Below are 27,051 nucleotides of genomic sequence, written 5' to 3' on the forward strand. Positions count from 1 at the left end.
CTAGTCACACTTCATTAAATCATTTCATCAAAATCTTGGTGAGCACAGGCGAAATGGGAGCAGATTAGGTGTTAGAGGTCGTCGTTTGGGCGCTGAAGAGAGTTGAGTTCGAGCTGAGGTTAGAGTTTTTAGGGTTGGGCAAACGACTGAGACAAGAGGGCGCTGAAGGTTAAGTTTTTTTTTTTTTTTAAAAAAACCTATCTTAGGCGTCCAATGTTACACACACACACACACACACACACACACACACACACTTACTCAAAAATTGATCCAAGTCAATCCAAGCCGATCCGAGTCGAGTTCGAGCTCAATACCGAGTCGAGTCGAGTCGAGCTAGGTCCAATTCAGACTTGACTCGAAAAGTTTCGAGCTTAATAAAACTAGCTCGACTTGGCTCGAACACAGTTTCGATCCGAGTCGAGTCGAGCTTTTTCGAGTCGATCCGAGCGAGCTAACGAGCTAACTCGACTCCTGTAGTCGGAATCCTAAGAACCCCTAATTGTTAGGCCACTAATGTAATGATTAGAATAAAATATTGTCCGGTTTCATAGTCAAGGCCGTTCACTTGTGGGGCCCTCTTTTGGATGATATAAATTTGCACACATTGACACACCTTATGACACATCCATTCACTAGTGGGGCCATATTTTGAATAAACTAAGCATGATATAATTTTCATTTACCTCTTGCCTTGGATAATGACTTAAGATATTAACAAATTATTTGATTCCCTGAAATTTGCTTGGTAGAAAATGATCAGATACATCCGTAAAATAATGGGACCTGCCAATGAATTAGGTGGATACTTGAAAGAGTCATATTACATTTTCCTATCCGTATAGTATAGTGGACTATGAAATTAATATTAGGGAGAAATTGATCGAGTTTAGATTTAATAAATAAATAAATAAATAAATAAACTTATTTAGACATGGTTAAATGAGAAATGAGCCCGTACGGTAAAGACATTACAAACAACATGTGTGGATCATTTTTAAAACCATACATTTCACCATACTTATCATTTATGACCGTTCATCTACTTGCTCCAAAAACACACATCTCGTGATATCCAAGCCAACCATATGGTTGGTTTTCAAACTGGGCAGAAAACATTTTATTGAACCTTCGAAAACTTAATTGAATGACATCCAGGGATCCAACTGTATAGTTGGTTAGGATAGGTTTATTTTCCATGATAAGCGGTCTGTGATATGCATGATCAGATGGACAGCCCAGATCGATATTTGAGCCGGCCAAGTGTGCTGTGAAGAGATTGGTCTACCATATTCTGGTTGTACGCGTACTACCGTATATCTCCCGGGAGAAGAAGACCCTAACGAGGATTTGATAGTACAAAGAGAGGGGAGAAAGAAGACGCCAAAAGAAAGAAAAAGGAAGAAGACCCATCTTATTTTACAAGAGAGCCTGGCGGCTAGTAACTCTCAAAACAGAGAGAGAGAGAGATAGAGAGAGAGTCCTTTTCTAACAATCTAGATAGGATTTTTACTAAGACAATTCTCAGATCTGTCTCTTCCTTTTTCATATTCCACCTGTACGTTTGCATTTCAGGTAATAAAGTTTCTCATTTCCTTCTTTCTTCAGATCGGTTAGAATAGGTTGTGGATTCAAGTCTACCTGTTTTTATTTATTTATTTATGTTTTGTGTTTTTTTTTTCCTCTTTTCTGGTGGTCGGTGTTATGGGGTATTTGAAATTCTCTTTCATTAAAGCTTTTTATGAGACGGTTATGTGAGATATTGAAATTTTAGCTGCTCTTCTTGGTGGGTTGGAGAGATTTCTCGTTTCATTTCTGGGCTTCTGGTTTCATGTAAAAATATCTGTTTTTTATTTTTTTATTTTAATTTATTTATTTAAAAAAAAAACATTTGAGCTGGTATCGGGTTCCTCTCTTTCTCTCATATATATTTCCATGTGTGTGTATCTATTTGTCTATGTGGGTTTTTGAACGTTGGGTTGTGGATATTTTTGTATTTTTCTGATGCCTTTTGTGGATTTTTGAAAATTTTATCCTTTTATGGTTTTCTTTTATAATTTTATTTTGTGGGTAGATCTTTGGCCTTGGATATTAACGGTGTCCTTGGGCTCGAGCTTGTACAAAGCGGGGCCATGGTTTTGTAATCCAGACAGTTGATAGGATGGGTTCCACCGTTAATAGCTCCATGCCTCAAGAATCCCCTTTGATGAGACACTCCCGATCCATTTGTCAGTGGCCTGCTCAGTGATGGTCTCCATTCAATGGAGAAGGCCGAAGGTTGGATGGCTGGAATCTTCTATAACAGGAAATTTTTGTGTCAAGGTTCATTCAATGGAAAAGGCCAAAGATTGGAACGCTAGGATCTTCTAGTCTGGGAGTTGTTTGTGTCCATGTTCATGTTGGGTCCATCAGATCAATGGTCTAGATCACTGAATTTGGGCGTCTCAGAATGCTAAACCAATCCTCTGGCGTAATCGCATTGATTCCTTGTTAGATATATTGTGTTTCTTCTGTTTAATGTTTTATGATTTCTGGAAATCCATTTTTTTTAATGGGTATTAGAGATTTCTGTTTAATATTGGATGGGTTGTGGAAAATACCCTGTTTCTCTGCTTCTGTTGGTGGGTATTGGATATTTCTGTGAGGTTTCTGTTTAACATTAGATTGTTTGTGGTCCAAAAAAAAAAGAAAATAAAATAAAGGTGGATTGTTGAAAATTCAAAGATCTCTCTGCTTTCGTCGTTGAGAGACTTCTCTGTTTTTCATGTTCAATGTCCATTTTTAAAAAGAAATTACAAGTTTTTCTGTTATCGTTGGTGGCATTAGAGGTTTTTCCCTTTTTTGTGTCTAGTGTTACATGGATCGTGTTTAAAATTCCATGTTTCTCTGTTTTTATTGGTGGGTATTTGAGAGTTCTGTATTTTTTAATTTAATATGATAGGGGTTGTTCTTCCAAAAAAATATCATAGGAGTTGTTACCTTTCCAAAAAAAAAAAACTCAGATGATTTTTGGAAGTTCAATTGTTTCCGTGTTTTTGATGGTAGGTATTGGAGATTCCTGTGTTTTTTTCCCCTTTGTTATGTGCATCATAGATTTCTGTGTTTTTTCGGTTCTAATATTTATATGGGTTGTAGGGAAGCCTGTTTTCTAGAGATTTCTGTATTTTTCTGTTTGATGTTATATTGGTTTGTTTGATGTTAGATTGGTTGTTGAAATTTTCCTTTCCATAATTTTATCAACAACTACTAATGATATGTTATTTTTTATTAGGTTGGCTTTAGAGATATCTCTAATCTAATTCTTGTTCGATCTGCATAAATGGATCCAATGGGTGAAGAACAATTAGATTATGAGGATGATGAGTACGGGGGAAGTCAGAAACTGCAGTTTCAGGGCAGCGGAGCGATCTCTGCACTTGCCGATGAGGAGCTAATGGGGGAAGATGATGAGTATGATGATCTTTACAATGATGTGAATGTTGGTGAGGGTTTCATGCAGTCAATGCAACGGAATGAGATGCCAGTTTCATTAGGTGGTGTGGGAAATGGGGGACACCAAGGCCAGAAGGTCGACGGGGGCCCTGGGTTGAGGGTTTCAGAGCCTGTTGTGTCGCAAGAGGTGAGCATCCCCGGTGTTGGGGTGGGAGGGAAGGAGTCGAATGTTGGTGCTGCCGGTTTCTCCGATGAACAGAAAAAGACAACATCTTTGTCTGGCAAAGGTTTGGAAGATAGAACTAGTGATTACCCAGCTGGGGTTTCTCAAAAAGGTCGTGTTTTGGATATAGCTCCTGAGCCTCAAGTAGGAAATTCAGGATTTCAAGGATCCATGCCTGTTATGCCAAATGTCGTTGCTGATCCTGGTCAAGTGCCAGCAAGGTTTGTTGGTGGGCCGTCTTCATTTCCAGATCAGGCCAGTGGTGGTGCCAGAAGTGGTCCCCCGATGGCAATCAATCAAGTGGGAACAGGTGTGAACAGGCCAGTGGTCAATGATAACACGATCAGACCTGTAGTAGGTTCTGTAGAGAATGGCACAGCTACTCTATTTGTGGGAGAATTGCATTGGTGGACTACTGATGCAGAGCTTGAGAGCGTCTTGTCTCAGTATGGTAGGGTCAAGGAAATCAAGTTCTTTGACGAGAGAGCCAGTGGAAAATCGAAAGGCTATTGTCAAGTTGAGTTCTATGATTCTACTGCAGCGGCTGCTTGCAAGGAAGGGATGAACGGTCATGTGTTTAATGGGCGGGCTTGTGTGGTGACATTTGCTTCATCTCAAACTTTGAGGCAGATGGGTGCTTCTTATATGCACAGAACCCAAGCACAAGCTCCATCTCAGCCTCAAGGAAGGAGACCAATGAATGATGGGGTTGGTAGAGGTACTGGAATGAATTATCAGGGAGGAGATGGCGGGAGGAATTATGGTAGGGCTGGGTGGGGTCGAGGTGGTCAGGGATTACTTAATAGAGGGCAAGGTGGACCAATGAGGGGAAGAGGGTCTATGGGAGGAAGGGGAATGGTTGGAAATACAGGTGGGGTTGGAAGCGGCACCACTGGAGGCCCTTATGGACAGGGCCTTGTGGGCCCTGCATTAGGTGGTCCCACTGGGGGGCTGATGCATCCACAGAGCATGATGGGTGCTGCATTTGATCCGACATATATGGGCCGAGGAACTGCTTATGGGGGGTTTCCTGGACCTGCTTTTCCTGGGATGATGCCTTCGTTTCCTGCCGTTAATACAGTTGCTGTTCCTGGAGTCGCACCACATGTTAATCCAGCTTTCTTTGGCCGAGGAATGCCTGCAAATGGAATGGGAATGATGGGTAGCACCGGGATGGATGGGCATACAGGGATGTGGACAGATGCAAGCATGACTGGATGGGTGGGAGATGAACAGGGGAGAAGGACTAGGGAATCGAGTTATGGTGGTGATGATGTAGCATCTGATTACGGGTATGCAGATGCAAGCCATGAAAGAGGAGGAAGATCAAATGCCCCACGAGAGAAGGACACAAGGGGTTCCGAGCGCGACTGGTCAGGGAATTCCGAAAGAAGGCATCGTGATGAGAGGGAACAGGATTGGGACAGGTCGGATAGGGATAGAGACCGGTACAGGGATGAAAAAGATGGGTACAGGGACCACAGGCAGAGGGATCGCGACTGGGACAACGAAGAGGACTGGGATAGAGGGCAATCCTCAAGGTCTCGTAGCAAATCGCGTATGATGCAAGAGGAAGATCACAGGTCTCGATCTAGGGATGCAGACTATGGGAAGAGGCGGCGGTCTGACTGACATGATCTGATGCTGTTCCACTATCCTTCTCTTTCAGCAGGGAGTTTAACAGATGGACAGATCTTATGGAGGCTGCTGGCGTATGTCTGGTGTCACATTTCATCAGGTGGGTATACTACCTTTACCATTACTCTAGTTGGTATCTATTGACACCGCATGGAGTGTGGCCATCAGGGTAAAATACTAAGTTTTTGTTGTGTGGCATAAGAGGGAAGATTCCCGCTGCTTTTCGTATTGCTTTCTGCAGAACATCGCTAGATGAGACAATTGACACTTGTGTGCTTAAGACAATCAGTAGTTTCTCCTGGTGTTGGACCTTTTATCAGGCTACCTGGTCCGTCACCTATTTTACCTTTTCACCGATGCTCTCTTCTTATCTGAGACAAGTGGCATTCTGGGGTACACGACCACCTAGATTGCTTGAAATTGTGTTTTTTTTTTTTTCTCTTCTTCTTCACTTTTATTGATGTTTCTGTGAATGTGCAATATTTCCTAACTACTAATGTTCTTACTTGTTGTTTAACTGAAGCTTTGGCATTCTTTATACACATTCTTGCAGCTCATGATATTTTGTGTCATGGTGCTTTTGGTCTTCAAACAAGTGAAAATACGTGAAATCTGTGTCTATCCTCTAAAGTATGTGTGAACTGTCTGTAAACATGTAAATTTTTTTTTTTTATATGTTAAATGAGCATGTGGTTTTGTAAGGTACCAGACTTGGTGCATGCAGTTCTGCTGATGGACTATATATTTCCTGAACATTTGGTCCATTTTCTCCATTATTATGACTAATACTACTTTTTCTGTCTGCCACTTGCTGCAAATTTCCTTCTCAACTGGTAGCCTCAAGCTTATTTCATTTTTGGAGAAGTTGCTTGGTGGATCTTTTCAAGGACCCCTAGTTATGGTTTATTTGCTAACATCGAGTAAAGTCTGAGTGGTAAGGCTAGGAAGCAGCTCATGTCTTGTTTTATGAGGGATTCATGTTCAGCGTCTGTTGATGCATCCTACTAAGAATTGTCGTAGAACTGAATTTGATGGTTCTTCTTTGTGGGATGAAGTCTCAAAATACTAATTGCATCACTTTCCTATTTTTGTATTGCTGATATAGCTCATGGTGAAGCGAGTTTAATGGTATCCAACATGAACACTGATCTGTGAACATTCAAGATGGGATGATGTAGTCTGTCTTTATGAGTACGGCTAGTATATTAGTAGCCTTAGGGTTTCTAGATCCCACTCGGATGTTATACTAGGTTAATCAAGGAACCCTGCTATGTCTACTTGAGAGTGGGGTTTCAAAATCTGCATGTGCCAGTGAGTAAGATCCAGGCTGGACCTTAAAGAAAATGATCCAGTCTGGCACCAAATGGGCCCACTTTTTCTTCTTCTTGGTTTGTCTGACTGCAATAGAGGGCATATCTTGTTGCAATCATTTTGGGGTTATGGCAGGAGAGTTTTTATTTTATTTTATAACTAAGGTGAGAGTCATGAAGCACTTTATGGAAATAGTTACCTATTTTACTATAAAATGGCCCTTGGTGAAGGTTGAATTCCATGGGGTGGTTGTTATTCGTCTTTAAGGGAGTGGAGGGCAGTAATTGCTTGTGGTGGTGGGCCCGAGGCCAGATAGGAAGGCCCTCCAAACCATTGCTTGTGGTTATAGTTGGAATATTTCTTCTGCTGCAAAAGTACCTTTTTGTTATATCATGACTTCTGAGAGAGGTGATTAAGGTCAAGGTTCTAAAAGGTGGTTTTGGTGGGCATATGAGCTCATCCCAAAACCTATATGATACAGGCCATATTAGACCATATTGGTGCCTTTTTCTTGGTGTAAAAGAAGAGAAGGAAAAGTGTTATAAAAAGGAAAAAAAAAAAAAAACCTTGAAAACACATAAATCTATCATTTATTTGTGTTTTTAACATGTACCAAGTGGTGTAACCTACCATTCTTTAGCAAGAATGTTGTCTGCCGGCCTGACCTATCGAACATTGATTTTTTAGTCTTTCACCTCGAAATTTGGTGTCATTCAAAATTTAGATATTTGTGATTACATGAATTGTAATTGATCAAATGAAGAAGAGAGAATAGTTTTTGAGAGGAGGGTTGTGTAAATAATTACGGAGTCTTTGACACCCTAATACTTCATTATAAAATCTTAAGCAACATTAAAAGGTATGGTGTCCTGAGGGAGCATCAAATATAACACACGTACAACTAAAATACTCCACACATACACTAATAACAAAAACATGCACGCCCCTGCACGTGTGCCCGCGCGCATACACACACACACACACACTCTCTCTCTCTCTCTCTCTACATTTCTACATCTCCTACACTCCCCCTTAAGCTCTAGCAAAGATGTCACGCATGCCTAGGTTGCAAACATGCGGAGTAGAAACCAACCCATCTGATATATTCTCAAGCATGAAGTGGCAATTAATTTTGATGTATTTCGTCCTCTCATGAAAGACATGATTGGGTGCAATATGGACTTGATAGTCATAATACAATGGAGTCGGAGTAGGAACTATGATGCCCATGTCTCAAAGGAGAGGTTGAAGCCAAATAATCACATGTGCAATGTGAACCATGAAGGAGTATTTACTTTTGGCCAACAAACGAGCAACAATAGATTGTTTCTTGCTTTTCTATGGAACAAGATAGCCTCCTACAAACCTGCAATAACTAGAGGTGGATCGTTGATCATCAGAAGACCCTAGCCAATCTGCATCAGAATATGCCTAAATATGTAGATGACCATTATCGGCATACAAAAGTCCTTTGCGTTGAGTCAATTTCAAGTAGTGGAGAATTCTATATGCAACTTTGAGATGATGAGAGTACGGAGACTACATGAATTGATTGTACACTCACATTATGTGTAATATTTGGTTGGGTAATGTTCAAATAGATTAGTTTCCTGACAAGACACCGATGCATTCGTAGATCACTAAGAACCTTGAACTCTTTGTGACAAAAGATGGTGATTCACCTCAATAGATGTATTTGCAGGATGAGCAACAATCCTATTTCGTGAAGAAGAGCTAGGCCATATTTAGTTTTGAAAGAATTAGCCAGAAATTGTTTCACCTCTACGATCTCTTTTTTTTATTTTTTTATTTTTTACAATCACCAGTGATAACGTTGTCATCCATGTAAATTGCTAAGATGGTAAAGGATTTGTCAATGTCTTTAATTAATATTGGATGTTCACAAGAAATTTTGAACCCAATCATAGAGATAACATTCCTGAATTTCTCAAACCATACCTTGGGAGATTGTTGGAAATTGAAAGGGCCTTCTTCAACTAGTGCACTTCCCCTCTTACGTCAGATGGACGGATAGTAGGGGGAAGAGACATATAAACATGTTAATGAAGATTGTCACTAAGAAATGCGTTCTTCACATTTAGCTGATGAAGTGTTCAGTTACGATGAGCAACCACAAATAAAAGCACACGGCAACAGGAGCAAATGTCACTTGATAATCAACACCAAACAACTGAGTAAACCCCTTCGCAACCAATCAATTCTTGTGCTTAGTGATAGAGCCATTTGGATTATGTTTTAGGAAGACCACCTGTTGATAATCAATAATGTGTTTACCTTTTAAGCGCTCGACTAGATCTCATGTTCCTTGTTTTTCAAGAGAAACCATTTCCTCCATCACAACATCTTTCCAACTAGGTTGAGCCAAGGCATTTGCAACTTTAGGATGGATGGAAACATACAATATAGAGGAAATGAATGTTTTAAGAGAAGGATAAACAGAATGATAGCGCACAAAATTGCTAATTGGGTGAGAGCAACATAAACGTTTTGCCTTTTGGAGGGCAATTAACAAGTTTGAATGAGTTGACGTAGGATTCAAGTCAAGGATATGTGGTGGTTGAGCTCTTTGAGGGCCAGTCCTGATGTTTTCTCTGAGTATGCAGCTTATGTGGTGTGTCCACCAACCCAGGAATGACTTAGCTAGGACCCTAGGATCCACTGTCACCTGAAGAAGGCATGCATCACCACTAGATGGAGTGAGTGCAGTTGCCCGCGTTGGGATGAAAGGAACATTCTCAAAGAATATAACATCCTTTTAGATGTACCTTGTCCTGGTTGCTGGGAAATAACACTTGTGTCCCTTTTGTGTGTGAGCATATCCCAGAATGGGCTGCCTGATTCGTCCCGTCGGCATTCGTGACATAGCATATTGTTTGATCTTAGAGCTTGGGGAATATCAAATCCGCTACACCCACAACATTCGGGCTTGCACTTTAAACCAATTTTCTTTTGGAGGGGCTTCCCTTCATACGGCTTGAATCATTTTCAGATGCCGTGAGAGGCATCCTTTCCTTGTTTGTTGGATTGGTTTACGCACGCATAGTGGGTCCTGAATGATACTGGGATTAGGAGGAACAACTTGCTGTGGTGCTACAGGAAAGACGATCGGCCCTGATTCAATAAGTCCTGGATCTTGTGCCTAAGGCAAACATCAGTGGGCAAAACACAGCCAAAAGTCTTTGGAGGGGCAGTGAACAACTGCAGATCAAATTTTAACAATTTGAGAGGATAAATATTGCAAATAATGGGGATGGCATCCTATTGATCACTTTGGTGGCAGTGAGAACTGCCTCATACCAATAGATCTTTAGAATGTTCATCCTTATAAAAATCTATTTACCTCCAAAAGGTGATGATTTTTCCATTTTGTAATACCGTTGTGTTGAGGGTAAACAGACAAGACGTTTTCTTGAGGGAAATGGTGTCAAATGCTTACGGATATGCATCAATAGGATAAATCCCATGGATTGCATGAATTTCATACTTCATGCATTAACATTTTATGGAGTTATACAGCTATACTATGGTTGTCTATGGTAAAATAGTTATATAAATGTAAATGCATAATAGTCTCATCATTAGATTCATGCTCATATAATATTATTTATAGTGTTTGGGCGAATGGTTTTCACCGTAGGTTTGCTATAGGTGAGGGTTCGATTCCCCTCCTTAGCTTTACCCGATACACGTGGTTGTGGGTGATTTCGTGTATCCGCAGAGATTAGTCTCCCTTCAAAAATGAGGTGGGGACACCCTATGTCTTCATATATATATATATATATATATATATATATATATATATATATATAGTGTATCATTGACATTAGATATTTAGAAAATTAAATATAAGAGTTTTGAAGTTAGTCTAAGCGTCTCAAGTTAACTAAATTATCAGGCAGCTCAAGATAACATTCTTATTAAGAAATGACTTGTTCACCATCATAAACATGTTCAAAATTAGAAAAGAATACATATTTGGTATCCTCTTACTTTAAAAAAAAATTCTAATACTTTTCACATTTTTTTCTTTAAAAACTTTTTTGACCGTTGTGGGGTTGTAATGGCCCATCATGTAACGGTTCAATGGTTGGCCATTACGCCGGCCATTGTTGTATTGAATCTCTTGAGTCGGGTTGGGCCTAGGGCCAACCCTATAAGGTAAATAGTTAAGTGATTAAAGGTTTTTAATAGCTGCATTTCAACATTTTTTTTTTTTCCTGTTTTTGGGATATCCTCCATCCACAATAAATCCTACATCAAAATGGCTTGGATCATAGAAACATGATCTCGAATCTAATGATTATATTTAAATTATACAAGTACGTTAATATGGAACCACTAACAAGTGTCTTTAAACCGTTATAATGGTGGCCCACTTGATGATTGGATTAGGCCAATGGGTCAAGTTGGGCCATTCATCATTGCCCTTGGCCCATCCTGGCCCTAACATCAGGCCTAGATTTTAAGCTCGGGCCCAGACCTTGGCCCAAGCCCTTGCCTACATAGCTTGATCACCCGGGCTAGGCCTGATAGCCCAGCTGATTGCCACCCTAGCACCTCGCTGTCCACTAAGGGCCTATTTGGATTCGTGTATAAGGGTGTATTGTATTGTATTAAAAGGGTTAAAATACATTATACAGTGTTTGATTCGGAGTTGAGATCCGTGGAACACCATGCGCGCGAATACATCTTTTCTTCAAAAAATTCAAACAACAATAGTGTATTGTCAGACAACTTTGTTTCCTTCAATACAACCTATTCAAGACGCTGTATTCACGTGCGATAGAGGCCTGTTGCAAAGGGTTTTCTATCTGAGGAGGACCTAATATTTCTACTCCAGCAGCACCTTAGATCATCTTCGACCTTCTGCATGTGGCCATTCAGCTGAGAAGGTTCACTTCCGAAGGTCTGATTTCAAAATACAGTCGGAAAATACGCTTCTAGCAGAGAATGGAACGGTAAGAGATCGGCAGTTGTTGAGGTTGTGGTTCTGGCTGGAGAAAGCGAGGCTGGATGTTCTGAGGATGAAAAATCCGATGAGAATCTGAGATCGGCCGTTATTGGATTTAATGAAGGTGTGGATCTAACGAACAAATGTTCACACAGATCTAAACATATCTGTAATGAAGATCATAGATGATGGATGCCTGTCGGATTATGTCGAGATTGGTTAATGGTCTTACTGACGGAGTAGAGGCTTGGTTTTCCCTCAATGGAGGTGATGCCGGAGGGCTAGATTTGGTTTGGGACAATGTTTGTGGTGCTGGACTAGTCAAAATCTGGGCAACATCAAATCTACAATAGGGTTGTCGTTAGCAATTAGTTGGAGGTACTAATGAGTTTTGGCTGGCGTCTTCAAGGTGTGAATTAGATATTGGAGGTGCTGCTTCGCAAAGGGATTGAGATTTGGGGTCCAACTCCTGCCGGGAGGAGATCAATCCGCTCTAGTGGATTCTTCCTCCAATCAATCGATCCACGGATTACCCCACTTTTGATACGGTTTAATTTTGGCCACATGTACTAAAATGAGATCACAAAACGGATGGACGGGTAGGATTATTCACAAAGATGACAGTGGGCCCCACTTGGGTTCCCATTTTGAGAACTTAAAAATAGCCACTGTCGTACAAGTGCTATCAATATTATACGTATATACAATACGCAGTCCTAATACGTCGTATCCAAACATTGATCGGAGGAAGAATCTGTATACTTGCCCTAACAATACCTCCTATCCAAACATTGAGTTATGGCATGTTGATTTGGATGTATTCTGAAATTGATCGAATGTATACATGAATAGTAGTTGGATACAATACAATACACCCTTATACGTGAATCCAAAACAGGCCCTAAAAGTACTAGCTGAATATGAAGTGCGAAGATCTGGTAGTCACCAATGATGTCATTAGCAGTCTTGCTATAGTCACTTATAATCTAATCTCCGGAATCTGGAGAACTCGGAGCTAGCTCAGCCTGAACCTCAACACTATTAGCTGCTCTCTTTGGCTTGGGGCAATGATGGGGATGAAGATCATGGCATTGCTCACTAACATGTCTACTGTGAGTCTGTGGCCACGATGAGTACAAATGAGCTTGTCTTATCATTGTTCCTGGTGAATGATTGGGGTTGCCCTCTTCTGAAGGTCCCTGAGAAGACTTAGGGCTTGCAGCAAGGGCCAATCTCTTGAGACATCTGGCCTTTGCGTGCTCAAAGCGGCTTGTCAACTAGCTTCTCTTATTACATAATTGTAGACTATCTCTAAGGAGGGAAGAGGTTCCTTGCCCAAGAACTGAACACATACAAGCTCAAAATCGGGTTTAGGTTGTGTAGCCCAACAAGCTCAAATATATATTGTTTTTAGATATGCTTCTTAAGCTCTTCATGTGTGGCCATAACTAGTTGGCAGTGATGCAGCTCTTCCTACTGCTTCAGAGCAGCAAAAGATTCCTCCACAGAGGACTCCCGTTGCATTCATGATCTCACGATGCAACCGATAGATTTGAGCAAGGTTATCCTGTTATGAATATGCCCTAGCATTTGTAATCCATATCTCCTTAGCCATTTTGAGAAACACCAAACCATGGCCAATATTGGTGCCAATATTGGGATGAGTGGAGTGAAGAGCCAGTCTAGGACATAACCGTCAGATTATTGCTTTCTCAATCATCATGAGATCACATCTGCGATTGGCTCCTTATTTCTAGTAATATATAGCCCAATTTCCTCTTATTGCCAATGAACTTCATGGCTTATTGAGATCATTCTAAGTAGTTGTTGCCATCAGGTTTTATGGTTTTGGAAGTGATTGTTAACCCTAGATGGTAATCTTATTGTTTGGACCCCACATACATGACAACTTTAGGAACACTTGAATCCATATGGCCTTCCAAAACATGATCTCATGTTCACCACTCGAAAAATAAAGAAATGCAATCAATTCAATCCATTAGATCTTACCACATACTCCTAGACTTGACGATCCCCAAGTGTACAAGTGAGGTTGGCAACAATGTGACCAAGCAAGTGGTCAAAAGATGCCGATGAAGACTTAGGATCATAGGGACGATTAAACGACATTACGAGATGATGTTCGAATGCAAATCGTAATGGGCGGATGGTGTGTCGGTCATGGTGGCTGGTTGATGCATTAGCTAGTGCACCGGTTGGTGACAGTGGTGGGAATGAAAGTAAAGGGAAGAAGAAAGAAAGAAAGGACAAAGAAAATGAGAGAAATGGGAAGAGGAAAAAAAGTAGGAGGGGAAGAGGAGAAAGGGAAAGGAGGGGAGGAGGCGAGGTTTACTCTTTTAGATTGTACATCTAACCACCCTTTGTGATGCCATGTAAGAGATCCACGAGGAAGAAGAGAAAGTTTTGAAGTGAAGAGGGTTCTGTAGAGAATTTTAGTATCTCATTCCCTAATACTTTATTATAAACCTTAACCAACATTAAAGGGTATGGTGTCCTAGGGGATCACCAAATATAACACACGCCCTCACAACTAAAATACTCCTCACATACATTGATACCAATTGCACACACATACATTGCATCTCTATATCAGGGTGTGCAAAAATGGTTACATATCAGCCGTAACAGGCTAATAGCCGATACGTAATGGTAACGGTTGGTGCCATTATGCGATATGAGTCCGAAACAGGGACCCCCAATTTTTTTGGATGCTAACGGCTATTATGATTTTGTAATAGTTATTATGCACAACAAACCTAAAGAAAAAAAAAGGAGAAAAAAGAAAAAAAAACAACATACCTTTTTCTTTTCTTCTTCTTCTTCTTCCTCTTTTTCTTCCTATTCTTCTTTCTATTCTTCTTAAGATCTTCTCTTTCTTGGGTTGTTGCAGCTGTTGTGGCTACGGCGGCAGCAACATATGTTGCTTTCCTTCTTCTTCCTCTTCCTTTCCCGTGTGGTGCAGCCCTCCCTCTCCCTTCCTCCCTCCCTCCCTCTCTCTTTTCCTTCTTTTCTTTTCAATTCCATCTTTGTTAGAAAAACGAATGGATTGCGTGGCTATTTAACAACTACACTAAATTTATTATTATTATTTAAAGTACTCTGCAGCATACGCAAGACAGTGCACTGTGTGGAGCCCACCTTGATTTATGTGTAGTATACCCATGCCGTCCATTAGTTTTTCTAGTTCATTGTAGGGCATGGTCACTAAAATGAAGGGATCCGAATATCAAGCGGACCACACACTAGGGATTGAATGCTTATCATTAAAAACTTCTTACGGCCCACTATAATGTTCATCGAACCTTTTGATAAGGTCACATGGACTTGGAGGAAGGGAGAACACAAATAACAGCTTGATCCAAAAATAAAAATAAAAATAGTCCCAATAAATTTTTAATGGTGGGAATTTAATCCCTATTATGTTGTCCACTTGAGATTTGGATCTGCCTTATTTTTTGGACTATGCCCTAAAATAAGTTGGGAAAAAGGATAGACCACATGGATATACAACAAATGCATTGAGGTGGGCCCCACATCTAAGGCGCCACTCACTAGTGGTCCACCTGAGATTTAAATCTATCTGAATTTTTGGACCATGCCTAAAAATGAGTTGGCAGAACAAAATGATGGCATAGATATACACATACGTCAAGGTAGCCCGCCTCATCTACTAGTGGTCCACCGGAGATCTGGACTTGCCTCATTTTTGGACCATGCCCTAAAATGAGTTGGCAAAACAAATGGACGACATGGATATATAATGCATACATCAAGTGGGCCCCATGTACATGGCCCTAAAAAATTGTGCATGAGGCATATATCAACTTAAAATTAACTAATTAAAATTTTGGGACCATTGTTGCGGAGTCACAATCCTAAAATTAAATTGTTTGTACAATTTTCATCATTAATTTGTAGACACTTGTTTTTTTTGAAATATGACCATTTGATATTTTTCATTCTTCGTTGTCCAATAAATGTCCACTAATCCATTAGTGGGATAAGTGCTAATAGATTGCATGAATTTGAGGCTGATTTGGGGCATCAATTGGTCCCCCAAATTAGCCCCAAATCAACAACACTATTTACCCGAATTTAATTTTATTTTTTTCTTAAGATGTATGGGAGAAATGATATTAAATTGTTAGGTATATGAATTATATAATATGATGCAAAAATCCCTAGACCTTGTATATTCATAAATCCATCAATCAATCATTCTTACCAAAGACTGGATTGTTACACTACCATAAACATGCTCAAAATTATAAACGAATGCATATTCAGAATATTTATAATTTTTCAGATTTTATGGATATTTTTCTGATTTTTTTGGAGAAAAAAATAAAAAAAATAAAAATCAACTAATACAGGGGCGTATCTCCCGTTACATTCCCCATATTGGCCGTTACACCGATTCAACATATCCTTAACAGTGGTTACTGCTATAGTATACCTTGCTCTATATTTTTGACATGGATGAAATATAATGAACAAGATACTATAACAAGTAATTATAGGCATGTCATCCTAACTTAATCCAAGACTGCCATAGCACCTCGTGGGAGTTGGCAGTAATGCTCCATAAGCATAATAATATATTTATTATATTTTATCTTGACAAAAAAAGCGTTATAATATGTTTGTATTTGTACAACATTGCAAGTTATCCATTTAATTTACACAATTATAGTTGGTCAAAAGATGGGAACAAAGGTTAAAAACGTGAAAAATTTGGGAAAGTTAACAAAATATGCCCTAATGGAACACAGATCAAGCCTGATCTGGTTTAGGGCCCATTACATTGAAATACAACAAAAAGAAGAATAAAAATGAAATGGTAATGATTTATACCAAATTCATACCAATCCACATAATAGTTTGAATTTTGATGTAAAAGGTTATCAATGGGGTTAACCATTTTAATAATTTATCAAAATCCATTCCTACTTGATCAAGTCCCTTTTCTCAATGTTTTCCGAAATGGTTCCCTCAACTTCTATTTGTATAATGTTGCTCAAATCTTGTGTTTTGATCCCCAAATGTAGTTTAAAATGGGGCTCTAGGTTCCTTTATGTTTGGAATGAAGAAAATAGCCCAAACAAAGGGAGAATATGAAAAATTGACCCTTCTATGCCTCTTGGCTGATAACTAATCACCTTAGTTGTATCAGGCCATATATGGGCCGATTTGACTAGGAACTTTGGAGCCCTGCCACCCCGCTTCTCGCATGTGTACTCAGTAGCAACTTTAGTCAATACGGATCCATTGCAGCTGTATTGCCTGATACGAAGTTGAATTTTGGATCCTTGAGTGAGGTTTTTGATACTTTGCTAGAGGAATGAAGAGAGTGCCACTTGCTATTGGAAACACTTGCTTATTACTTTTGTGTGTGTGTGTGTGTGTGTGTGTGTGTTTTTTTTTTTTTTTTTAAATTTATTTAAGTTTTTCCCATTTGCTTTCTTATGAGAATTTTCAGTAATTCTTAAAAAAGTTTTTTCTTATGAGATTTCAGAAATTCTTAAAGAGGATATCCTTCTTACTATTTTTTGGTTGAAATAATTCTTTGATGCAATTCTTTAGCAACTTCATCTTTTAAGCATCTCTTACTGTACATTAAATTTCATCATCAATGTGCTGTTAAGAAGCTTTAAGCAGAACCATTATGATCTTCTATCAGAAGTGATGTAGGACAATTAACCACTTGCTTTAAAAGCTCAAACTGATAGAGCATGGCGAATTAATCCCTTTATCTCATAGCCTAGGCCCCAAATCAATGGGTTAGGTCCTCGGCTGAACCCTTCTCGTAGGCCCCAAATCCATGGGTTCCGTCCTACATGAGCCACCCGCCTTACATAGCCCCCAAATCCATGGGTTATGCGGGCCACCCACCCCGAGTGTGCCCCTGCATCCCACAGGCCACCCCACTCAAGCCTAGTGTGAAAATGCCCCCGCATTAATCACCCTTGGAACCACCTGCTCTAATACCAATTTAATGCAGGACAATTAACCACTTGCTCTAAAAGCTCGAACTAATAGAGCATGGCGAATTAATCCCTTTATCTCATAGCCCATGCCCTAAATCCGTGGGTTAGGTCCTCAGCCGAACCCTCCTCGTGGGCCCCAAATCCATGGGTTCCGCCTTACACGAGCCACCCACCTCACACGGCCCCCAAATCCATGGGTTATGCGGGCCACCTACCCTGAGTGTGCCCCTGCATCCCACAGGCCACCCCACTCAAGCCTGGTGTGAAAATGCCCCTGCATTAAGAAGCTTCTCACAGATCGATAAATCTTCCCAATTTGCAACATATTATATGGTGAAGGGGGACACCATTTTCACTCTAATAAGAATCAATGTTTATTTTAAAGCTCATCGATACCATGGTTGAAACCCAATCCTCCTTGAGTAGCCTTCTAGAAAATTCCCCTTTGCCTCTTTCAGAAACCTAATCGTTGTAGTTAAAATGTATAGTTGTAAAAAGCATGCAAAAAAGATAAGATGTGTTGTTAGAAACTTACAAAATATAGATTACATGGTTTAAACTAAAAAGAAGCTCAAGTTTAAAGTTTAGAATCAATAAATAATCAATCGTCATCATAGCCTTGGCCCATCTATCTGGGGTTGATTTTATTCGTTCTGTTTCGTCAATCATTTTATCCAAGACCCCCATCACTGCTAAGTTAATAAGCCTTCATGTTCCTTTTCACTACCATGATCCATGCCCATTTAGGTCTTCTTGTCCTCTCTTCATGCCCCAAAATCAATTTTTGATTTTTGATTTGATATAGAATGTCTCATGATATTGTCGCAAAAGTTCGATGACTTTCTATCCTTCCTAACACCAACCCTCCGCTTGGGATGGGGATTGACTAACATGCTGAAACCTGTGCTTCGGCTTTCCTTTTGGGATTTTGAGCGAGATGTGAAGAGAGCACAATTAACCTTCTCTGTATCTTGTTATTTATAAAGGCAAAGGCTGTTTCAATAGACACAAGGTAATGATAGGCTGCGAGAGATAAACATGAGCTTTAGTACTCTGCAGTTGTATTGATTATGTCTGACACTTTTAAATCTCTCCCTCGAGCTAGTGCATGGATATCATATCGCACATGCTTGACTATTATTTTCCTAATTTGGTGAATATCGGTAGCCCTCGTGAAAATATTGGCCAACTGGCTGTCGGATGGAGCAAACAACATGGTGATCAATTTCTTCATTACTTTCTTGCAAACAAAGTGACAGTCCTCTTAGATATGTGTCCTTTCATGAAATACCGAATGATTGGCAATATATATTGTAGCCTGATTGTCACAATGAAGAGAAATAGGAGTACAATTGTCAAATGATTTCATGTGTGCGCAGGAAGTATTTGCCATTGCTCCATAATGTCTAGAGCTGATGATCGAGCAAACCACATTTTGCTTCTTACTTTTCCACATTGCCAAAATTTTCTCATAAAAAAGTGCAATATCCACTAGCAGATCCAGTTAATCATTCCCAGTCATCATCACAATATCTGCTCGCATTCAATTGATCATGGTTAGAATATAGTCATCCTTTCCCAGAAGCAGATTTTAGTATAGAAGAATGTGGTATACATCATCTAAGTCATGAGTACGGGGAGCGTGCATGAACTTACTGCACTGACTGCATAAATCTAGCTGGGTGATAGTCGAGTAGACGTGTGTGCCAACAAGATGCTGATAAGTATCTGGACCACTAGGTGCCTTTGATTTGTCTTCAGTAGCCCAAGATCCATTTCCATTGTAGAGTTAGCCAGTTGTGCTCCTAGCGTGCTATATCAGTAAGTATTTCAAAGACTGCTTTGTTTGGGAATAAATGTTCTTTTCTTTTGTTTAGCAAGTTTGATCCCAAGGAAGTATTGCAGGGGTTTAAGATCTTCAGTGTCAAACATCTGCCTCAAATATGATTTAACTTTTTCCTCTTCATTAGTTTCTACTGTCAGAATAATATCATCAACGTAAACTATCAAAGTTGTGATACCATCATTACTTTCAGCAAACGAGTGATCATGCATGCTTATTTGAAAACCTTATTTAGTTATGACGCTACTGAATTTTTCAAACATCAGCCTGGGAGATTGCTTAGAACCATATACACCAGTTCCCCCAAAGGACAAATGCCGGGGAGGATAAACTGGCATAGTGCGAGCATTTTCAAATTGGAATAAGAACAGTCGAAATGGATGAAAGAAATGCATGAAAGGAGAGAGATCGATTATTTATACTTATATTTGTTTAAAGGTAAAATGAGAGGTTGATATGACTAAAAGTTAGTGAATGGATGAGCAGTGCATGGCCTTTTTCATAGGCGGATTGCTTTTCATGTTTTGAAGGAGTGGTAGTTTGGGAGCCCCCTTGTAGGCACTCTCCGTGATGAGAAAGTCAACAAAGTTTTGGCCCTTTGAGACATCTTTTGCCCCGTCCCCTTCCGATTAGGATAGAATGTTGTGGAAGTTGGATAAATTGGGATCGTTCTCAGTTAAATCCTTCAACTCGCTCTTGCAAGGCGGTGCTAGGCAAAGGGCGATGGTGTTTACCAAGCTTGTTTGGCACTAGATGTTTCTCCAAAGATAGCTGCTTTCGGCCGGTTGTTTGGAACAAAGAAAGTCCTTACCATTGATACTCTCTGCGAAAGATCAATGGTGATCCCTAATATTTGCATTTCGTGTATGCATGATGAGGAGATGGTGGATCATCTTTTTCTGCATTATCCTTTTGTGGGGCAGATTTGGGCAGGATGTTCTGGGCCATTTTGAGGTGGTTTGGTCAGCCCCGGAATCAGTGGATCTTCTTTTGATTGCTTGACATGGGGTGGGCCTCAGGAGAGAAAAGAAAGTGCTTTGGTGAATGGCTTTACTTGCTATTTGGTGGGCTGTTTGGAAGGAAAGAAATGCTAGGTGCTTTAATAATGATTCGAAATCGGTTGAAGGCAATTCTTTAAGGGCTAGATCGTTGGTAGTCGAATGGGTTTCTTGCGATTCCAAGTTAAGGGTTGTAATTTGATATTTCTTGGGTTATAGTTTGGTCTCCCCCTCGGCACCCTTTTGTAGTTAAAACTTATCTTTTTCTCTGCTTTTAATAAATTCATAATCTTTTCAAAAAACATCTGAATAGAATGATCCAGAGAAACTGTAGCAGTTGTAGGAGGAGAAGATAGATGGTGGTCAGCAAATCCAGACTGCACATACTTTTTAGATTTTTCCCGTGTGTAAATTCGTAAATCTGATATCATGAGAATTTAGGTAACTAGAGGAAGAGAGGCTAGGGAGATGTGAATAGAAAAAGGAATTAGATAGCATGATGGTGCTTCTCTATCTCTTTATCAGGCGGCCCATGTGAGGCGAGCCCCACCTGTGTGAGGCGGTACCCATGTGATGTGGGGCTCACGAGGGCAGTTCGGCCGAGGTCCTAACTCATGTGATGTGGGGCCTGGGCTATGAGATAAAATGATTAATTCGCCACGCTCTATCAGTTTGAGCTTTTAGAGCAAGCGGTTAATAGTCTTGCATCAATAATGATATACCACAAGAGAGAAACATGAGCTTATAGTACTCCATTGCTGTACTGAATGTGTGACACTTTTAACAGTTTGCATTTTGGTAATTAAAATTGCATCTTGGAAGATTGGAAGAATTATGCGGTTTTTAAATGAATCTGTGCCTTTGTGTTTAGGAAATTCTCAAGAGTTTTTGTTTCGTTAATATACTTGTGCTACTTTCACAAAAAAACATTTACACATGCATGCGAAAATTCATGCATGTGTGGTTACCTAAAGTTTTGTGCCCTTTCATTCGGTCCCTGTTCTCTGTGTCCATCTCCCCTCACCAGAACTTTACAAGCATAGTCTGTACGCAATTTGTATTGGTTTCTTTTGCAACCCAATTCTCAAATCATGAGCTTTGTTTGCTTCAGCATGCTCATGAGATTAATCTTATGTATTGATTGGTCAGATGTGGCATCTGCAACTCAGTAGCATGGTTCTTCGAGATTTTGCTCTTGCCACTTTGAATCTTGCTCCTATGCCCATTCCTGCTTGTAGACCTCTTACTCCTCTCTCCAAGTCCCACTATCGTGATTCTATCAAGGTTTTAAGACAACCTTTGATTTAATCATATTTGTATTGTTGGATTGTCTCTGTTCTGCAAACACAATCACTACATAGGTTAATCTTCTATTGCTCATCAATGAGGATCAAGAACTGTGCCGGTTAGGAGTGAGTTGGTTCAAGTTGAATGCTCCAAAAGGGCGAGGGGAAGTCCCAAAAGAACATAGTTTAACCTAGGATATGGCCTTTGATAAAGTGGAATGGCGGAACAGGATTGGTGTAGCCAACCCCAATTGGTTGGGATAAGGCTTATATGACAACGATGTTGATAGTATAAAATGACCAAATATTACCTTATACAGTCAAACCAACCGCCACCTCCCCCCCCCCCCCCGGTTTTTACACTCTTTTCCTTCTTGAAAGTTTCGAGTACTGAAGCTTCTCCTCCACACCCAAATCTGATCCCACTTCGCCCAACAAATTTCTGCTGCATGAGCATGTCTGCCTCTTGTATTTGAGTAACTTGATGGATTACCCGTCGAGGATAAGTGAGAAAGTAGACTTACCAAGGTGGATGTAATATTTTGATACTTCTTTGCTCAAGGTGCTGAAGATTTCAATTTTGGCTTGACGTTGTTTCATCCCAATATGATTATCCATCTATGTTAATTAGACAATTGGCATCGTATTTGGCCTTTCATCACTAATAGCTGATAAACCTTGGATATTATTTCATTTTATTATTGTGTGTTGCGTGCGCTAGAGGTTAAATGCTCACTAATTAACAGGATGATACCAACCAACACTTCGATGCAAGGAAAACTGAATCCTGAGTGTGGGCTGCATAGGGTCACATGTCAGGGCTCCACTTGGCATGTGTGAGCTCCACATGGTCACAAATGTGCAAAAAATAGTCCTTACATTAGCTGTTTTGTGTTAGAAATAAAGTAAAAAGGCCAAGTTACCCTTAGGGATTACTAGTGAGGTATTAAGTATGAGCACTTCAGACCTTTGACATAGTTTTAGGGTTCCTTTGTTTTCTCTATACTATTTAATTCCTTAATTAGACATGTAACCAGGGAGTTGTGGAATGAAGTTATTTTTCTCTTTAATTCTTCCTCTCTTTGAACACCTGTGTGGCCTGATTCCTTTTATCCACTTTGCATCGCAAGCTGCATTATACTTTCATACTGGCTCCAAATATATTTTTTTGGCAAGTACACAAGGCCTCAATGTTGGAGTGAAGAGCACCTTCATTGAGAGCTATGGGTCAAAACCCAATTATAGTTTGTTGAGGAAGCTAGTGATCCTTCTGTTGTAGGTTGGTCAAGTCTAGGTACAGTTGAATTGATACTCCAATTTGGGCTGTATATCTTCATCTATGTAACAAGCACATTCCATGATATGTGCCAACTACATGTCAACATGGTATTAGGAGGAAGTCCCTTAATCTTTACCTCTTACATTTAGTGATGTATACACACTACTAATATAGTCCTAGAGCTATACTCCTAGGTTAAGTTTTGTACTGTTAAAAAAGTGGTAGTGACTCATCCTCCTCACATGTGGCACTGATGTACAGCTGTCCAGAACATCCAAATTGTGGGTCCCATTGTGGATGGAGCATATCTCTTGGATCACATGAATCAAACAATCCTAACTATCCAATTAATGACTATCAAATGGATGGTTAAAAAATAGTTAGCTGTCCAAAATCGAAGGAAAATATCAGATGGCCAATATTTTCTTCTTAGGTGAAAATTTTCAATGCTCCATCCACAGATGGGTCAGCGATTTGGACAGTCTGGATTGCCTTAGAACTATGCCATGTGTGTGTTTGAAGAGTCACCACCATTTTTTTATTTTTTATTTTTTATTTATTTTTCAAAATTACAGAACTAATATAGGAAGTCTAGCCCTATAGTCCTAATGGATTTTCATTATGTAGATGGGTTTTTTTTTCTGTATTATTATTTAAGCATTAATTTCTATACCAGTGCATTTTTCAACATACGTATCTATATGGACTGACTCTAAATAGCTGGACAGGGTTATAATTATTACTATATATCTGTATAGGCACGTCATATTATGCTGTGTTTTCCAAGTTCGTCTTCAAGTCCAACTCTTGACAAACATGTCCATGTCCAACATTCATGGATCATAATGTTTGAATTTGTTATCTGTCTTTGCAAATGTTCACTTATAGTGGAAGGGAGAGATTATGGGATCATCTCTTTTTTAGTGGGCCGATTTCAACGTATTTTGACTCTTAGATTTTTCTTTTCTTTATCATCGTATCCAGGGGTTTATGAGTAGTGTGGTGTTTTGCACCAGTGCATCCTAAAATAATAGCAACGGGAAGATAAGCTCCAGTGGGTGCATTCACCAGATACATCAGACGATAGTGTTTACTTAATTATAACAGTTACTGTTTGGAGCACATAGAACTGTGGCTTATGGAGTCTGCCATACTCTCATGCAGTTTTGTGCTATGTTACAGGCACAGCAGGAAATTTTTAGTGCTTGTTTTTCTCAAGCACTTTGAGGCCTAACCCTGTTAACTATTCTTGTACTCCTGGAAGATGGATGCCTCTCTCATTGTGCATGGGCCTCATTTTTGAAAATTTCCAGTATAGGAAGATGGGACATACTGGGTTCTGTGCTGGGTTGAACATCGTGGAGTCTTGAGTGTTTAAAGGGGATGTTGAAGGTCAGTCTTGTATAGAAGCCTGATCATGTTTTATATGTAAGGGAAGATTTTTTTGTCTGTAACATGTTCATGTAGAGAATTGTAGATGGCCCAAGGAAGATTTTTTCTGTAACATATTCTTGTAGAAAATTGTAGATGGCCTTGGCTTGTATAGGTTCTTTGTTGTCGTCGGTGAGCTTGTAAAGTCCTTTATTCCCTTCACACTTGTAATTGATACTAGCTGTACATGTCAGCTACTGTACTATGGGGTTTTCCCCCTTCATCTGTAACCAGAGATGATAAGATCAATGGAAACTGGCTTCGTCAAAGCAACTTCACTGTAAGCACTACATTTCCTTTTCTTCAGATGTTTACTCTTCCAGTGATGTAACAGTTGGGCATACTGTTATTAATGTCCTCTGATGCCATCACAAGCAAAGGGGTTTCTTGATTTGTGGTTTAGTCAAGGGTTTCAAGAGTCTGTACTTGGAATGGGTTCTTTAATCCGTTCCGATGGAAGATTTTGGGTTTAGCAAATTTCAGCTGTTATGGGTCTCTTTTCTTTTTGATGGAGATGCCAAATTTCGGCAATGTACTGTGTATCTGTTGTTGTTCTTGATAGGGATCCTATGTATAGCTTATATGGTTTGGGTCAATGGGAAATTGAGATCCATTGTGCATTTAGTGTCTGCCTTGTAAATTAGAGTTTTGGATTGGTATTGTATATCGGGTTCAAAGGAGGCTTCCAGATTACAGCACTTATGGTGGGGCTGCGTTCTTTTAAGGAGGCGTCATCTCTTTTTAGCAGTGCATTGCCAGTTTGAGGATCATCCTATTGCTTATCTGTGTACCGAACTGTATAACTGTTCTTTTGCCTTTGCATGCGAACGAAGATGATCGAGTATTTCTTCTTCTGAGGACTTTTGCAAATTCAAGATGGGCCCAGGCTTTGATGTTAGTGTAAGGTGCTGAAATATCTGCTTTGTATTATTTACTGTTCTTGTTGGGGTTCTTTCATTTGTGTTGATGCTGTTGATGTATTTTTTTTCTTTTTTTTATTGTTGCAAGTCGGGGTGCTTTGTTTGCAGTTTTTTGTGTACCAGTCATGTAATATTGTTGAGAGATGCTAGGGTGATTTGTGTGAGGTTAGATTGAAGACGCAATTCTTTTCACGAGTCATCCTGGCACGTGTACAATATCTGGGCCATTCAACAGCAGACCTGACCACGAAATGCCCTGGCTCCAATACCAGGGTGGTTCCATATGGTTGGCACAGACCATGATCCTTTAGTTTTTCTTCTATCCGTCAATTTTCCTCAGACGTGGCCTGAATTAGTGAGTGGAGCTACTGATTTTTTGGGCCAGGCAATGTTCTGAGCTGGCCCCATGTGATGAATGGCCTTAATCTTGCACACAGGCAAAAGGGGTGCATGTGCTCCTAATTGCAGACTTCAGGCTATACTGGCGCAAATTGCCTTAGCGTTTCTCTGTGGGGCTTTCTTGTAGTTGATGGGTTTCATTCTGTTGGGTGTATGGGTTGTACTTGTACATGTTGTTTTTTTATGGGAGGGATGTATTGATGCTGTGGAAGGTGGAATATATGCTCTTTCTTTTCATGTTTCAATTCATTATTTTGTACATCACTTAGCCATTGTGTATTTCTTGTGGTGAAAGCATAAACCATAGCATGTATATTGTTAGGTTGTATTTGAGATTTCAATGGGAGTGTTGTTGTCATCTTTCTGTTGAGATGATGATTGTCCAAACACTGCATTTTGTGAAATCAGATGTGGGGAATTGCTTTTATTAGAGCTTTCACATGTGAGAAGGGTACGAAAGTTTTTTCTCAATTCCATGTGGCCGTTGATGGTCCCTATGTATGTGTTGTTGTGGACCGTACACTTAGTAAGTTTTGGGTGGTGGTCACTAAACAAAAATAGACAGGTATGGCCCACAATAGACAGGTAAAAAAAGGGTATGGCCGATCTACTAATCCTAACTGGTTGGAAAAGGGTATGGCCCACAATAGACAGGACTAAAAAGGGTATGGCCGAGCGACTAAACAGGTATGGCCACTAAACAGGTATGGCCGCTAAACAGGTATGGCCCACAATAGACAGGTAAAAAAACTCCCTTGATACCTCTCTGTGAGCGTGGTTTTTTTTTTTTTTTTCATCAGCCCATCGGTGGGGCCTATTGGATGGACGTTCCATAGTAGTGTACACATGGCCGTGTATATTTATCTCCTTAAGGATTTTGAAGAGGAGTGTGTTATCGATAAGAATAGCCAAATGTATCCTTATTTTCGTGGGGAGAAATGGGGTTTTGATAGGCATCCTATGAATTGTGACGGTAGTGATGACTCGATGTTGTGGGTCCCTCTACGTCAAAGATGTGGATACCATCCATTCTGCCACAGGGATGATCCCGTGAACGACAGGATGGGGTTTTATCCTTTCTGACTGTAGAGGCATTGTAGGGTCTAGAGCCTCAAAAGATGCACATGTTAAGCTACTCATTTCTGTACTGTGTTTTAAGTTGTTTATTTATTTATTTATATTTTAAAATCGAGGCCTTTGATGGATGGGTCCACTGTGGATTACCATATTTTGCCTTATTTTGGCCAAAACGATATTCCCCTTTTTTTTAAAAAAACATAATGAAAATTATATTTGAAAACAACATACACGAAA

General features: G+C 39.9%; 1 protein-coding gene across 2 annotated transcripts; it reads left to right on the top strand.

The window, feature by feature from the left end:
* Positions 1-1,347: 1,347 nt before the first annotated feature.
* Positions 1,348-24,702, top strand: LOC131246183 (uncharacterized). 2 transcript variants are annotated; one of them, XR_009171229.1, is made up of 3 exons: positions 1,348-1,572; positions 3,269-5,390; positions 24,170-24,702. XR_009171229.1 is itself a non-coding variant. In XM_058246092.1 (2 exons), exon 2 carries the CDS (start codon positions 3,317-3,319, stop codon positions 5,282-5,284), a length of 1,968 nt encoding a protein of 655 aa, XP_058102075.1. In that variant the 5' UTR covers positions 1,349-1,572; positions 3,269-3,316; the 3' UTR covers positions 5,285-5,643. The 2 variants fall into 2 exon arrangements, 1 of the variants encoding a protein (XP_058102075.1); XM_058246092.1 differs by lacking the exon at positions 24,170-24,702 and having other exon boundaries at positions 1,349-1,572; positions 3,269-5,643.
* The last annotated feature ends 2,349 nt before the right edge of the window (positions 24,703-27,051 follow it).

Source organism: Magnolia sinica, chromosome 5 (genome assembly GCF_029962835.1).
Source record: "Magnolia sinica isolate HGM2019 chromosome 5, MsV1, whole genome shotgun sequence".
NCBI lineage: Eukaryota > Viridiplantae > Streptophyta > Magnoliopsida > Magnoliales > Magnoliaceae > Magnolia > Magnolia sinica.